General features: G+C 41.0%; 1 protein-coding gene across 2 annotated transcripts in view; it reads left to right on the plus strand.

The window, feature by feature from the left end:
* Positions 1 to 17165, plus strand: part of LOC115109670 (centrosomal protein of 290 kDa-like) — a 19527-nt gene continuing 2362 nt past the window's right edge. Inside the window, exons 1-6 of one of the 2 annotated variants that reach the window (XM_029634871.2) lie at positions 1 to 1813; positions 4818 to 4933; positions 5390 to 5526; positions 5792 to 5892; positions 6120 to 6186; positions 14181 to 14656. In XM_029634871.2, coding sequence (XP_029490731.1) covers positions 5466 to 5526; positions 5792 to 5892; positions 6120 to 6186; positions 14181 to 14350 — 399 coding nt within the window. In that variant the 5' untranslated portion in view covers positions 1 to 1813; positions 4818 to 4933; positions 5390 to 5465 and the 3' untranslated portion in view covers positions 14351 to 14656. Of the gene's footprint in view, positions 1814 to 4817; positions 4934 to 5389; positions 5527 to 5791; positions 5893 to 6119; positions 6187 to 14180; positions 14657 to 17165 lie in introns of those variants that run through there. The other variant, XM_065009868.1, reaches the window with a different exon arrangement.

The raw sequence follows: 17165 nt of genomic DNA on the forward strand, positions 1-17165 counted from the left end.
CAGAAACGTGTTGTCCCATATGTACTGACACTATCAAGATGAGGAGAACACGCTTTGCTTGGTATAAACCATGAACATGTTTGTGTTGAAAATCTCTCTAGCTATCTAGCTGGCTAAATGACTGGCTAGCCTTTTGCGACGGTGAAACTACTTTATCAGCCATAGTAAATCTATTTACGATTGTTGTCAGTGGTAACTTAGCAACTGGAGCAGCTGTTTGATCAAATATGTTCTCATTGTTCTATCTGTGGTATGCTTAGCTAAAATACCAAGTAAGCTCGCCAAATACGTTGTGTCAGGTATATGAAAAAAGGTAAGATTCACACGGATATTGATTTAAATGAAAATAACTCAGTTGCATGTATACGTAATTTCTATACATGTAGAATGCAATGTTTAGGAAGTCTGGAAGCAAGTAGCTAGCAGCAGCTAACAAGCTAAACATGTTGTTAGTGTGCAATAGTCAGCCAACCTAGTTAACTAGCTAGTTACAACTAAAATGCACATTGCAAGGATAATAACCACAGCTCTATGTTGTCCCTTTACAGCATTACCCAAGCTTACAATGTGTGTCTGTCCATCTATTTGTTCCCCAGTTCCTGTTAGCTAGCTGTAACTACACAATTGTCAAGATGCCTCCTCATCTTGACTGGAGTAGGGTAATTGATTCTGACCTAGAACAAATGCAGGAGAGTGGAGATGCAGATATAATTAACCAAATGTGTCTACAGGTAACGTTACAGTACTGTTCCAAAATGCACATACCTGCACCCCAAATCCTCTTCTAATCTGATACTGTATCAATCAAATAGTCCAATCTAGTTTTGATCGTGTTGATATGGATGTATGACCATTGAAATGAGTGGTTCTGCTACTGATTTGTCCGTAAACCATTCCCTACCATTTCCCCTGGCCAGGATCAAGCACCTGGCTTGTAGACTAAACAAACGTGTAAGCAATTTGGTTCTCTGCTACTACCAGTGAGACAGGAACATATATAGAAGACCAAGCAGTACTTGTTACTGGATCTCTAGACACTGCTGGTCACAGGGTTTCACTTCATTCTGCACCAAGCATTACTGTTGACGTGTTTCTGCCTGATGTTAAATCCACTGTGTGTTTCACTGAACAGCTGGGGTGCCCTGTTTCTCTGCAGGTCAAACAATGGGAGCTGAAAGATGGAATCCCAGAGGAAAATAGTTCAGTTCTTGCGAGTCGCTCGGGGCCTTCTTTAAGGTGTCCCATGCTATTATTACCCATTCAGATCCAGAGCTGCATTATTCAAACTCATTACAACTCTTTGATCCATTCACATCGCTGTGCTGAAATGCATTCCTAATATTATTAGATCCAGTGTTAATATCAGTAGAATACATTACATAGTTGCTTTGAAGGATAAGCTCTACACAGTGTGGTTTAAGTAATATAGTAGAGTTTGATTATATTTGCATCACATAGTGTACATGACCTGCGAGTAGCAACAGTGTACAGAAGGGGGGTGTCAATGTAAATAGTCCGGTGGCGATTTTATTAATTGTTCAGTCTGTTATAGTCAGTGTCATGTTATTTATTACTGGTGGTACTGATACAGACCCAAAATCTTTATATTTGTCTGTAGTGGAAGAAAGTGGAGGTTACCATGGCATTTGAACTCATTGATAATGTTGGCACAGAAGCATTGCTGTTAATTAAGCGTTGTTAAGTGTATTGTTAGAAACGAATTGCCCACAGTAGATACTTTAACAGTATCTCTTTTGTATCTTACAGAAAATAGGTGGAAGGCAAGGAATTAAAGTGGGAACAAGAGTTTGAGGTAAGGCTTGGTGTGAATGTGGTCATTAAATGAAATGGGGAATCATTAGAGTCCATTTTCAATCAAAACTGCCGGTTCTGGATAGCAGTTTTGTTTGAATTGGATCACAGGTTATTTTACCTCATGCTGCTCAGTTTCCTTCAACTGGCTTAGTATATCTCTCAGCCAATAGTAAAGTTACTCATAGTACTTAACGAGATTAGAGCGTGCTGGCTAATTCTTCTCTGCTACGCTGCTGTATGTTGTGGTTTTCTCTCTCTGTGTTTTCTGAACAACAAATTTGCCCCGGTCTGTGATTTCTTAAGCACTTTCACATAAGCAAATGGAGACATAATATTGTGTTAGGATCTGGTTTCCTGTCCAAATGGCTAAGGAGTCAGGCAGTGGCAGGGGGCAGGACATGCGCTTCATGCGGGACAAGATGCGGACACTGGAGGCTCAACTGGACCACGGAGAGAAGGACATCCAACAGTTAAAGAAAGAGACAAGGAATGAGAAGAAAATCAACAAAAGTATCGATATCCACAGTAAAACGAGTCCTATATCGACATAACCTGAAAGGCTACCCAGCAAGGAAGAAGCGACCACTCCAAAACCGCCATAAAAAAAGCCAGACTGCGGTTTGCAACTGCACATGGGGACAAAGATCGTACTTTTTGGAGAAATGTCTTCTGGTCTGGTGAAACTGAAATAGAGCTGTTTGGTCTGTAGACCAGTAGCCCAGGGCTCTGTTCTAGGCCCTCTCCTATTCTCGCTATACACCAAGTCACTTGGCTCTGTCATAACCTCACATGGTCTCTCCTATCATTGCTATGCAGACGACACACAATTAATCTTCTCCTTTCCCCCTTCTGATGACCAGGTGGCGAATCGCATCTCTGCATGTCTGGCAGACATATCAGTGTGGATGACGGATCACCACCTCAAGCTGAACCTCGGCAAGACGGAGCTGCTCTTCCTCCCGGGGAAGGACTGCCCGTTCCATGATCTCGCCATCACGGTTGACAACTCCATTGTGTCCTCCTCCCAGAGCGCTAAGAACCTTGGCGTGATCCTGGACAACACCCTGTCGTTCTCAACTAACATCAAGGTGGTGGCCCGTTCTTGTAGGTTCATGCTCTACAACATCCGCAGAGTACGACCCTGCCTCACACAGGAAGCAGCGCAGGTCCTAATCCAGGCACTTGTCATCTCCCGTCTGGATTACTGCAACTCGCTGTTGGCTGGGCTCCCTGCCTGTGCCATTAAACCCCTACAACTCATCCAGAACGCCGCAGCCCGTCTGGTGTTCAACCTTCCCAAGTTCTCTCACGTCACCCCGCTCCTCCGCTCTCTCCACTGGCTTCCAGTTGAAGCTCGCATCCGCTACAAGACCATGGTGCTTGCCTACGGAGCTGTGAGGGGAACGGCACCTCAGTACCTCCAGGCTCTGATCAGGCCCTACACCCAAACAAGGGCACTGCGTTCATCCACCTCTGGCCTGCTCGCCTCCCTACCACTGAGGAAGTACAGTTCCCGCGCAGCCCAGTCAAAACTGTTCGCTGCTCTGGCCCCCCAATGGTGGAACAAACTCCCTCACGACGCCAGGACAGCGGAGTCAATCACCACCTTTCGGAGACACCTGAAACCCCACCTCTTTCAGGAATACCTAGGATAGGATAAAGTAATCCTTCTCACCCCCCCTTAAAAGATTTAGATGCACTATTGTAAAGTGGCTGTTCCACTGGATGTCTTAAGGTGAACGCACCAATTTGTAAGTCGCTCTGGATAAGAGCGTCTGCTAAATGACTTAAATGTAAATGTAAATAATGACCATCGTTATGTTTGGAGGAAAAAGGGGAGGCTTGCAAGCCACATCATCCCGACCGTGAAGCACGGGGGTGGCAGCATCATGTTGTGGGGTTGCTTTACTGCAGAAGGGCCTGGTGCACTTCACAAAATAGATGGCCTCATGACAAAGGAAAATTATGTGAATATATTGAAGCAACATCTCAAGACATCAGTCAGGAAGTTAAAGCTTGGTCGCAAATGAGTCTTCCAAATGGACAATGATCCCAATCATACTTCCAAAGTTGTGGCAAAATGGCTTAAGGACATCAAAGTCAAGGCATTGGAGTGGCCATCACAAAGCCCTGACCTCAATCCTATAGAACATTTGTGGGCAGAACTGAAAAAGCGTGTGCGAGCAAGGAGGCCTACAAACCTCACTAAGTTACACCAGCTCTGTCAGGAGGAATGGGCCAAAATTCACCCAACTTATTGTGGGAAGCTTGTGGAAGACTACCCGAAACGTTTGACCCAAGTTAAACAATTTAAAGGCAATGCTACCAAATACTAATTGAGTGTATGTAAACGTCTGACCCACTGGGAATGTGATGAAAGAAATAAAAGCTGAAATAATTAATTCTCTCTACTAATTATTCTGACATTTCACATTCTTAAAATAAGATGGTGATCCTAACTGACCTAAGACAGGGAATTTTTACTAGGATTAAATGTCAGGAATTGTGAAAAACTGAATTTAAATGTATTTGGCTGAGGTGTATGTAAACTTCCGACTTCAACTATTTCACACTTTTTGTTTTTGTGGTTTTTGTTTAAAGGAAGATAATCTTTGAAATGTGTGTTGAATTACGTACTGTATTTACACCACCATCTGTGATTTCCACTGCAGATTCTCTTCTTCTTTTGTTACTGTTCAATCTGTTCTTTTCTCTTGTCCTTACTTGAACTTCTCTTCCATCACCGACTCGTGACCAGATCATATATGAGCTATGTGTTGTAAGTTACTCAGTCCTCCAGATTTCTTGCCTATTTTGCATACCTCTCTCTGCTTTCTTTTATTCTCCTTGCACAATTTCTCATGTATTTTATTACACAATATTGTTCACAAATCAGAACCTGCTGTGATCTTCTATGGTTGTCCTTGTATTAACGTTGGCTCTGCTCTGCCTGTTCGTCCTACTCGATCCAAACTAATAAAATGTTTTTGAATGTCTTCAAGGCTGTGCAAGAGCGGGACAATCAAATCAAGATGCTGACAGAGCAAGTATACGGGGGAGATGGAGAGAAATGCCCTGCTCAAAGAGGAACTCAAGAATCCCCTGAAGAAAGACAGAGGTGCTTGTCAAATTCTCTTGTTGTAAAAGCACAGCCATTTAGCACATTAGCATGAGCTCTTTAGTATAAGTGTAGCCATAGACTCTGATGTAGCATTGGACAAGCTAAATGCTAAGCTGCAAGCCACAGAGACAAGAGCACGGGAGGCAGAACGTGTGGCTGAGCTAGCCGAGACAGACGCCAGGGACACCCTAAACCACATGATAATCTACGAGTCTGTAAGTCTGCCCAGCCTGTCCAGTTTCCCACACGCCCAGTCGCTTAAGGGTTCTCCAACAAACACAAGTTCCTATAAACGAATCAAAAACCAATTCTCCCGACCCCTGTGGTTATTCTCATGACTCATGCAACAGATTTTGTTTTTGAGATGTCTGGTCTGTCAAAGCTTGTTTCCTAGATTCAACAAAGTTCGAAAGCCATGGCTGATCTTTCTAGGCTCTCTTTACTGTCCTGCAGGGCACTGATGGTCTGCAGGTGGCCATCGCTGAGATCAAAGAATGTAAGAATCAGATGAGAGTGCGAGACGGAGGCCATGACCACAGATATCAACCAGCTGGAAATGAGAATCAATGCAGATGTTAAGGAAAGTCTCGGTAAGTCATCAAACGAATTCAATTAAAAAACGTTAAGTCACATTTAAAGTTAATTTCACATTATCTCAACACACTTTACAGAGAGAATTTTGTTATGTAAAATAAGAACAAGAAACAAGAAACAACAACAAAGAAATCAAAAACAGAGAGAGAGCAGATATTTCATAAAGTTAGTGAACGACCTTAGAGGCTAGACAGTTTTGTTGTTGTAGTGGATATCCTTTCATTCAGTTTCTGTTTTTCATCCATCATCCTCTTTCATAAGGTCTGGAGCCCCAAGAGGAAGTGGATCTGACGGAATTCAGAAGAACCGAATCCCTGAAACAGCGGCAGTTCAAAGCAGAGAACCAGGATCTCACCAAAGAGGTAAATGTCTTGAGGTCAATTTGACTGTGTCCCAATTGGCACCCTATTCCCTACATAGTGCACTACCTTTGACCTGAGCCCTATGGACACTGGTCAAAAGTAGTGCACGATACTATGGGCACTGGTCAAAAGTAGTGCACTATATAGGGAATAGGGTGACATTTGGAACAAAACCTTTAGCTCTGCCAGTGGCCCTGTTTTCTTCATGACCCCTTTTGACCTCACAGATCGAACGACGGGGAGGGGAGGTACTTGAACTGAAGAAACAAATCAGAGGAATGGTAAAGGACAAAGGTAAATACCAGAGGTGGGACCAAGTCACCTATCATTCGAGTCAGAAGGTCCGAGTTTCAAGTCAAGTCCCATGTAGAACTTGTCAAGTCCAAGTTGTGCATTCTAAGAGCAAGTAGAGTCGATTCGCAAGTCAAGTAAAAAAAAACATGTATACATGCAATGACTTGTTCAACTACAAATCAATCAATCAAATGTATTTATAGAGCTCTTTTTACATCAGCCAATGTCACAAAGTGCTAAATCTTTGTCTATTTATCGAGTCTACCAGACAGCCCTTTTCATGAGTTTGTCTACAACACATTTTGATTAGCCTATGTAATTGTAAAATGGGGACCTTGTAGCAGTTGTAAGGGCATGAAATCAGCAGAAGGCAAAGCAGGTTGACGTGCTCAAGAGTGTAGATTTATTTACAGGTTTAGTTGATCCAACGGTGAAAGTGCCATATCATACAAAATATACAAGTAGATTTACCAAAGATATATGGGCAATAGCCCAAAAGGAATAGCCTCTGTATCAGGCTTAACCTGTCCTATCTGAACGGACACAGGGGAGAGGGCAAAACTCTAAAGCGTCCCCTTGAGACACCAAATTGAATCTGTTTAACAGCTCAAACAGGTAGACCTACATAATATAAGCACTTGGCCCCCAGAACCATATAATTACCCAATTGGCAAATACAATCAATAAACTGGTTCTACAATGTAAAAGGCAATTTCCGCATCCTTTGTTACATTGGTACATTCGTCTTAATCAGACTTAATGGATCTTAATGATATTTCAACACCATGTGTAACAGTATAACTTTAGACCGTCCCCTCGCCCATACCCGGGGCGCGAACCAGGGACCCTCTGCACACATCAACAAGTCACCCACGAAGCATCGTTACCCATCGCTCCACAAATGCCACGGGCCTTGCAGAGCAAGGGGAACCACTACTTCAACGTTTCAGAGCAAGTGACGTCACAGATTGAAACGCTATTTAGCGCGCACCACCGCTGACTAGCTAACCGTTTCACATCCGTTACACATGCATACATGGGAACAGAATGAAAATGACAGGACACAGAACTTCGACATAACCCAGGAAATATGAACAAAGGAAACCATACATTTAATTAAATAAACAGAACTTCTACCTCATGAGTCTTGTGAACATTCATGTGCACAATAAACATCGCGCCCACTCAGAGGGTAAGAAATGGTTGGCTAAATGAACATGTATCGTAGGGCTATGAAACAAATGTTTACGTGTTGCAATAAACGGTACGGGGATGGAATGATGAAACGCTAGCAATTATTGTGGTATTAGATGGAATATAGATTCACCACATAAGACCTATGCATTTAAACATGTGAACGCAAGAGCAAACATTTCAGCAAGATTTTTTTTTAAAGCACTCCACTGGACTGAGGAAAAGACCGTTTCAGGTTGGATATTCGCCTGTAGTTTTCCTTACGTCCACCAACAACAGTTGGGGATTGTCAACATAGTGACTAATCAAAATGTTCACATTTCAATAGCTCTTTAACCATTACTCCTAACACTTTCAAAACTGTTTGTAGCTAACCCGATGGCATAGACATTGCACACCCTTTAGTTTGTCAATTTTTGTCTCAGCCAAGGGAGTGGACTCACTCACAATTTTGCCTAAGAACACAGCCATGAATAAAGAATGGTATCAACACATCCTCCGAGAGCAACTTCTCCCAACCATCCAGGAACAGTTTGGTGACGAACAATGCCTTTTCCAGCATGATGAAGCACTTTGCCATAAGGCAAAAGTGATAACTAAGTGTCTCGGGGAACAAAACATCGATATTTTGGGTCCATGGCCAGGAAACTCCCCCGACATTAATCCCATTGAGAATTTATGGTCAATCCTCAAGAGGCGGGTGGACAAACAAAAACCCACAAATTCTGACAATCTCCAAGCATTGATTATGCAAGAATGGGCTGCCATCAGTCAGGATGTGGCCCAAAAGTTAAGTGACAGCATGCCAGGGCGGATTGCAGAAGTCTTGAAAAAGAAGGTTTAACACTGCAAATATTGACTCTTCATAAACTTCATGTAATAAAAGCCTTTGACACTTATGAAATGCTTGTAATTATACTTCAGTATTCCATTGTAACATCTGACAAAAATATCTAAAGACACTGAAGCAGCAAACTTTGTGGAAATTAATATTTGTGTCATTCTCAAAAGTTTTGGCCACGACTGTAATTTACACCATCCCAGCAACTGTCTTGGAAATATAACTTTGCTCTGTGCTTCTCCGAGCATGCACTTAGTGCTAGGCTATGGATCATTTGATTGAGACCAAACTAAATAGCATATACGCACACTTGATATTGTGTGCCCAGTGGAGAATCAGAGATGAGGCGCGGCATTGGGCACTCGTCGATATATACAGATGAAGTCGGAAGTTTACATACACTTAGGTTGGAGTCATTAAAACTAGTTTTTCAACCACTCCACAAATTTCTAGTTAACAAACTATAGTTTTGGCAAGTCAGTTAGGACATCTACTTTGTGCATGACACAAGTAATTTTTCCAACAATTATTTACAGACAGATTATTTCACTTATTCACTGTATCACAATTCCAGTGGGTCAGAAGTTTACATACACTAAGTTGACTGTGCCTCTAAACAGATTGGAAGATTCCTGAAAATTATATAATGGCTTTAGAAGCTTCTGATAGGCTAATTGACATCATTTGAGTCCATTAGAGGTGTTCCTGTGGATGTATTTCAAGGCCTACCTTCAAACTCTGCTTGACATCATGGGAAAATCCAAATAAATCAGCCAATACCTCAGAAAAAAATTGTAGACCTCCACAAGTCTGGTTCATCCTTGGGAGCAATTTCCAAACGCCTGAAGGTACCACGTTCATCTGTACAAACAATAGTGTGCAAGTATAAACACCATGGGACCACGCAGCCGTCATACCACTCAGGAAGGAGACGCGTTCTGTCTCTGAGAGATGAATGTACATTGGTGCGAAAAGTGCAAATCAATCCCAGAACAACAGCAAAGGACCTTGTGAAGATGCTGGAGGAAACAGGTACAAAAGTATCTATTTCCACAGTAAAACGAGTCCTATATCGACATAACCTGAAATGCTACTCAGCAAGGAAGAAGCCACTGCTCCAAAACCGCCATAAAAAAGCCAGACTACAGTTTGCAACTGCACATGGGAACAAAGATCGTACTTTTTGGAGAAATGTCCTCTGGTCTGATGAAACAAAAATACAACTGGCCATAATGACCATTGTTATGTTTGGAGGAAAAAGGTGGGATGCTTGCAAGTCGAAGAACACCATCCCAACCGTGAAACATGGGGGTGGCAGCATTATGTTGTGGGGGTGCTTTGCTGCAGGAGGGACGGGTGCACTTCACAAAATAGATGGCATCATGAGGTATGAAAATGATGTGGATATATTGAAGCAACATCTCAAGACATCAGTCAGGAAGTTAAAGCTTGGTCGCAAATGAGTTTTCCAAAGGGACAATGACCCCAAGCATACTTCCAAAGTTGTGGCAAAATGGCTTAAGGACAAAGTCAAGGCATGGAGTGGCCATCACAAAGCCCTGACCTCAATCCTATAGAAAATATGTGGGCGGAACTGAAATAGTATGTGCGACCAAGGAGGCCTACAAACCTGACTCCGTTACAACAGCTCTGTCAGGAGGAATGGGCCAAAATTCACCCAACTTATTATGGGGAGCTCGTGGAAGACTACCTGAAACGTTTGACCCAAGTTAAACAATTTAAAGGCAATGCTACCAAATACTAATTGAGTGTATGTAAACTTCTGACCCACTTGGAATGTGATGAAAGAAATAAAAGCTGAAATAAATCATTCTCTCTGTTATTATTCTGACGTTTCACATTCTTAAAATAAAGTGGTGATCCTAACTGACCTGAGACAGGGAATTTTTACAAGGATTAATAACTTTTCATGTTTATAATTGTGTACTCTCCTCAAACAATAGCATGGTATTCTTTCACTGTAAGAGCTACTGTAAATTGGACAGTACAGTTAACCTCTCTAGGGTAAGATGGACGCTAGCGCCAAATTCAAAAACAGAAATACTGATTATAAATATTCAGAAAACATACAAGTGTTATACATAGGTTTAAAGATTAACTTCTTGTGAATCCAACCACGGTGTCAGATTTCAAAAAGGCTTTTACAGCGAAAGCATACCTTGCGATTATTTGAGAACATCGCCCAGCAGACAAATCATTAACAACAGTAACCAGCCAAGTAGAAGAGTTACACAAGTCAGAAATAGAATCAAATGAATCACTTAACTTTGATGATCTTCATATGGTTGCACTCAGAAGACATTCATTTACTCAATAAATGTTAATTTTGTTCGATAAAGTCTCTCTTTATATCCAAAAACCTCCGTTTTGTTTGCACATTTTCTTCAGTAATCCACAGGCTCAAACGCAGTCACAACAGGCAGACAAAATTCAAATTGTATCCGTAAAGTTCATAGAAACATGTCAAACGATGTTTATATTCAATCCTCAGGTTGTTTTTAGCCTAAATAATCGATAATACTTCAACCGGACAATAATGTCGTCAATATAAAAGGTAAACAAGAAAGGCGAGCTCTCGGGATTGCGCATGAAAAAGCTTTGTGACACTTTAGGGTCCAGTCATTCAGACTGGTCTTACTCCCTCATTTTTCAGAATAAGCCTGAAACAATTTCTAAAGACGGTTGACATCTAGTGAAAGTCATAGGAACTGCAATTTGAGTCTTAAGTCAATGGATACTGTAATGGCATTGAATAGAAAACTACAAAAATAATAAGATCCTACCTCCTGGATGGATTTTTCTCAGGTTTTCGCCTGCCAAATCAGTTCTGTTATACTCAGACATTATTCTAACAGTTTTGGAAACCTTAGAGTGTTTTCTATCCAAATCTACCAATTATATGCATATCCTACCTTCTGGGCCTGAGTAGCAGGCAGTTTACTTTGGGCACGCTTTTCATCCGGAGGTGAAAATAGTGCCCCCTACCCTAGAGAAGTTAAATTAACAAGAATTTAAATGTTATGCCAATATCAGATATGTCTATGTCGTGGGAAATTGTCTTACTTACTTACAACCTCATGCTAATCGCATTAGCCTACATTAGCTCAACCGTCCCGTGGAAGGGACACCGACCCGAAGACGTTTTAAGCCCCCCCCACACACACAAAGCAATACACTTCAAAGACACTCCTCTCTCCGTCATACTGAGCACCACCTAACCCAAACCCTTACCCTACCCCTTACCCTGAATCAGGTTTGAATCCTAACTCCAGTCGCACCCCTTGCCTTAAACCGGGTTCATATCCAAACCCTACCCTGCCCATACACTAATATATCCCTTCCTTGAGCCCATCCTTCTCTTGTTTTGTCTGATGTTGTTTTGATTCCTGTTTTTGGGGGGTTTCATTTCTACAATTGTAAAGTAAAGACTTTGGGTTCGTGCTATATAAGTCCCATGTATTATCATGTAGATCTGAAAGACTTGGATAGGTTTAATCAATATAGTAGTAGCCACAATTCATCAACTATCCAGTCCTCTCAGATCTAGGGATTAGAGGCCAGGTAATGTTTTGGGACAGGTCATATTTGTCTTCTAGCTAGTCTCTCGTCCCTGACTCCTAACCCTGGTGCAGTTTGATCTCGTGTTCACAGCAAAGGGAGACCGGAGCAGTCTGCTTCCTTTAACTTTTTATGGCTGGGGGGCAGTATTGAGTAGCTTGGATGAATAAGTTGCCCAAAGTAAACCGCCTGCTCCTCAGTCTCAGTTGCTAATATATGAATATTATTGGTATTAGATAGAAAACACTCTGACGTTTCTAAAACTGTTTGAATGATGTCTGTGAGTATAACAGAACTCATATGGCAGGCAAAATCCTGAGTTGAAATCAAAACAGGAAGTGCGAAATCTGATCTTTGTATGTATTCACCGGAGTCCCCAATGAAATCCCCTTGAGATATTAATGATGTTGCACTGCCTAGGGGTTCCACTAGATGTCAACCAATAATATACATTTTAATGAGACTTCTATGGTGTTGTGGGAGTGAATGAGAGCAGAATGTATCAGGTGTCCATCAAGCAGCCATTTTATGATCACGCTTATTCCTCATGGTGCCCACTTGCGTTCCAGTGCTCATGAAGACAATAAGGAATACTCCGGTTGGAACTTTATTGAAGCTATATGTTAAAAACATCCTAATGATTGATTCTGTACTTAGTTTGAAATGTTTCTTCGACCTGTAATATAACTTTTGGAAGTTTCTGTCCGATGTAACGCTGGCCAGAATGAGCGTTTGGATATGTATAACAAACACACTAACAAAAGAAGGTATTTGGGCATAAATAACAGATATTATCGAACAAAACAAACATTTATTGTGGACCTGGGATTCCTAGAGTGCTTTCTGATGTAGATCATCAAAAGTAAGGGAATATTTATCCTGTAATTTGTTGTTTATGTTGACGCCATCGTTGCGGGTATTGTGATTTTTTACTTCTGAGCGCCGTCTCAGATTATTGCATGGCTGGCTTATTCCGTTAAAAAAAATTAAAATCAGACACAGCGGTTACATTAAGGAGAGGTATAGCTATAATTTCATGTGTATAACTTGTATTATCATCTACATTTATGATGAGTATTTCTGTTGAATGATGTGGCTATGCAAAATCACTGAATGTTTTTGGAACTAGTGAATGTAACGCGCCAATGTAAACTCATATTTTGATAACTATGAACTTTATCAAACAAAACATACATGTACTGTGTAACATGAAGTCCTATTAGTGTCATCTGATGAAGATCATCAAAGGTTAGTGATTAATTTGATCTCTATTTGTGCTTTTTGAAACTCCTCTCTTTGTCTCGGAAAAAAAAATGGCTGTGTTTTTCAGTGGCTATGTGGTGACCAAACATAATCGCTTGTGGTGCTTTTGCTGTAAAGCATATTTGAAATCGGACACTGTGGTGGAATTTACAACGAGAATAGCTTTAATATGGTATGAGATACATGTATGTTTGAGGAATTATAATTATGAGATTTTTGATGTTTTCAAAATGGCACCCTTACACTTTGACTGGCTGTTGTCATATCACTCCCGTTAACGGGAAAGCCATAATAAGTTTTAACTACTATTAAAAAAAAGCTTTTTTAATTTAAATCAGTATTTTGCACTGATTAAATGTTTTATTTGTCTGTTCATATTTTATTCAGAATTATGATGGGACAAAAACAAGATGTTTGAAGTCAGCCTTTGGATGTACTTGGGTTGCTGCAAGTCATCTCTCTCTGTCTGAATACTGCAAGCATAGGTTTAAAAACAAAATGTTTTAAGAGAATTTCTTAGCAATTAATAGTTGTATGAAGAGAATGGCTTTACAATGTTGGAGTGTATAAGGACTCTCCCGACAAGGTTGTTAAAAATATAAATATATGTTGAACCTTTTGTATCTATTTTTCAAACATTTATTTTAGTATTGTTTCAGATGAAAAAAATGCCTTTATTATATATGTAAATGTTGTACTTTAATGATTTACATGTGAAATTATCATTACACTATTTGTGAGAAAATGAAAGGTGATTTTATCCATGTAAATGAGAATTGTATTTCATGTAAAGGTTTACCCAGTCATTAACCACACCCATGTTAGTACAGACAAAAGGAGAGAATGCCCTTGTTCCCCAATTGATTATAAAAAGGACTCCTAACTAAATTTACATCAGACCAGCGTGACTGACAGCGTGAGATGAAATGGTTAGAAACTCTCAAACTTTCAACAGAGAAGAAGAAAATCTCCACCAGACCAGAAAATGCGGAGACCCTGAAACTCTCTCGAAGAAGACTGCACAGGCACATTCAGCCTGCAGCTGTTTATGCACTGTTAGCCTAGGAAACTCAACCAAAGACAAGAGACAAATAACAATATCCTCTCACCTCTATAGGTATCTCTAGGGTATCTTATAAACAAACAGAGCGAAGGACAAGGACCGCTGAACACCATGTGGTACACCTCTGGAAGATCCGTTCTAAAAGATACTCCGAGACCAACCTACTACAACTACAAAGGATACCTCTGGTGGACAACCAGAGACTTTTACTCTCCACAGACTGATCTGGGGATTTCACCAGAGAGCGACGACAAAGACATACAAGCGTAAATATGTACTTTGCATTTCCAAATCCGAATGAGCGGTTGTTAGGGTGCTAAATATCCACATTTACAATGGTTGAATTCCTTTGTCTCTCCTCCTACCGCTCTTTCGTTCCCCACCCCCTTTCATTGTGTAACCAAGCCATCATATCGGGTTAGTCCACTTTCATTGCATCATGTTAGTAACCAATGTATAATCTATCCTGTGTGTGTTTATGTAATTCTGTGTGATTATTTAGTTAATCAGTAAATAAATAATTAAGGCAATTTTTGTATCGCTGATTCATCTTGGAGACTAGGGTTGGTGCAGATTTGAAGTCAACGACATTCAGAATGAGACTGAGGTAATAATGATAAATAATTGTTGATTTGAAAACGACATATTTATATCGGTAGAGTTCATTCGGTAAACGGTAACTCACTAAACAAACTTTTTCCGTGGTGCCCCAAGATTGCTAATGAGTTAATTGTTAATTGATTCATTTAATCATCGTAATAATTAAACATAGTTAATTGATTTGATAAAATAATCATCATCACATTAATGGTACTAACGTCACGACAACACCTATGTAATCCTCCCAGATTATAGCACAGGGTTTAGATGCTAGTGGTTGATTTGGGACTGGGCTGTAAGCTAAAATAGAATCAGTCTAAATTCAGCCATCACTCAGAGCTTAGGTTATCCAGGGAAGACTAACACTGACATAGTTCTGTCACCTATTAATAGACACCAATACATAAAACATCTGTGTGAATTCACTAGTACATAACAAATATGACTGAAGCAGTGATATGGGTGTGTGTGGACTATGGCCACTTCATGAGTTATGACAACTGGAATGATGATGAAAATGTGGTTGAACCATTGACACTGTGTTGATAATCGTCAATATTTGATGGTGATATTAGTGCTGGGGCCTTTCAGGGGAGTGTGATGTCACAAAATGTTCACATATAAATGTATTGTGTAGCACAGATATGTGTAGAACAGATATGGGAATATCTGTCATGTAGAATAGGCTATTGTGTTGGCTCAATTCACTACATTTCTACATGCAGTTTTCCAGAAAGTTTCTTTTTTTAAACTAGGCAAGCCAGTTAAGAACAAATTCTTATTTACAATGGCGGCCTAGGAACAGTGGGTTAACTGCCTTGTTCAGGGGCAGAACAACAGATTTTTACCTTGTCAGCTCGGGGATTCGATCTTGCAACCTTGCGGTTACTAGTCCAACGCTCTAACCACTACCTCCCGCCCCTGCCCCTGCTGCCTGGAGGCATGTCCATGTGCTTTGGTACAATGGATCCTAACAATACCAAAGTTGCAAGAAAACAGAGAGGAAGAGGATGACAACAACAAAGACAAGTAATCTCAGATGAAATTTGTGCCACCCTAGTTCATCATGTGCCCAAACATGGGAGGACTATGAGAGAAGTTGGACAGCTAGTGCAACCCAACCTAAGCCGTTACACGGTTGCATCCATTGTCTGTACTTTCAGAAGGGAAAACAGGTCATTTGCCTTGTTGTTACTGTGGTACATGTAATATTGTAGTGCATATAGACTGAATCTCCACTTTGTTCTCAGTGTAGTTTTTACCACGGTAATGGATGACCATACTTTTTGCAGAACTGAACTCTATTGGAGTTAGGCAGAGACTTCTCACAGCTGAGCAGGAGACTGCCCTGGTGAATATGGGGATTGCCAATAATACCATCCGTTTGAGGCAATTTCAAACCCAAATAGTTGAAGACCAGGTAGTCTTCCAAGGAATTGACAGCATCAGCATTTCCACCATTGACCGGATCGATCAGAAGAACCACATAAGGACAAAGCAGCTGTACCGTGTGCCTTTTGAAAGTAATGCAAACGATTCCAAAGGAGCAACGATTCCAATATGTTCGGGTAATATGTGCTGTACTGTACAGAATTCTTACAGTATGTAGAGTATGGCCCATCTCTCCAGCATATCAATACAGTACTGTATAGTAATGTGTTACAGTAACTGCAGTACACAATCTTTCATTCCAGTACAGTAGTAAACTAAAATGTGAGTTTTTAAAAATTACTTTTGTAGAGATTCTTTGAGCTGGATGCCATGGCTGACCCACATCTTCATCGACGAGGCAGGGTTCAACCTAACAAAAAGGCACAAAAGGGGGCGCAAAATCATTGGTCATGATATCATACTGTGCCATCATACAAGTTCCTGGCCAAAAGGGAGGCAACATCACCCTATGTGCTGCAATCGTGGCGTCCTCCAACGCCATGTCAAAGTGGGTCCATACAACACGGCACAACTCCTTCAATTTCTAGATCATCTGCACAATAACATTCTTCAACAGGAAGGGGAGCCAGGGCAACCAGAGCAAGCCCAATATGTTGTCATTTGGGATAACGTGAGTTTTCATTGGGCTGCTCTGGTTCGCTCCTGGTTCAATGACCACCCCGGGTTCACTATTATTATTTTTTGCCAGCATATTCCCCACTTCTGAATCCGATTGAGGAATTTTTCTCAGCATAGTGGTGAAGAGTGTATGACCGCAACCCCTACACACAGCAAAACCTCCTGGAGGCAATGGTGTCTGTGAAGTCTCTCCAGGGTTTTCTAAGTCACACAAGGGCATTTCCCCATGCTGTGCCTGGCAAGAGCAAACAATGTGTGACGTTGATGAGATATTATGGCCTGACCCAGACCTGAGACGAGATGATGAGAAAGCTGATGTTGAGTAACCTGTACATTTGCTGCATTTGGAAATAAAGCTTTTAGAAATTG

Source organism: Oncorhynchus nerka, linkage group LG25, assembly GCF_034236695.1.
Source record: "Oncorhynchus nerka isolate Pitt River linkage group LG25, Oner_Uvic_2.0, whole genome shotgun sequence".
Classification (NCBI taxonomy): Eukaryota; Metazoa; Chordata; class Actinopteri; order Salmoniformes; family Salmonidae; genus Oncorhynchus; species Oncorhynchus nerka.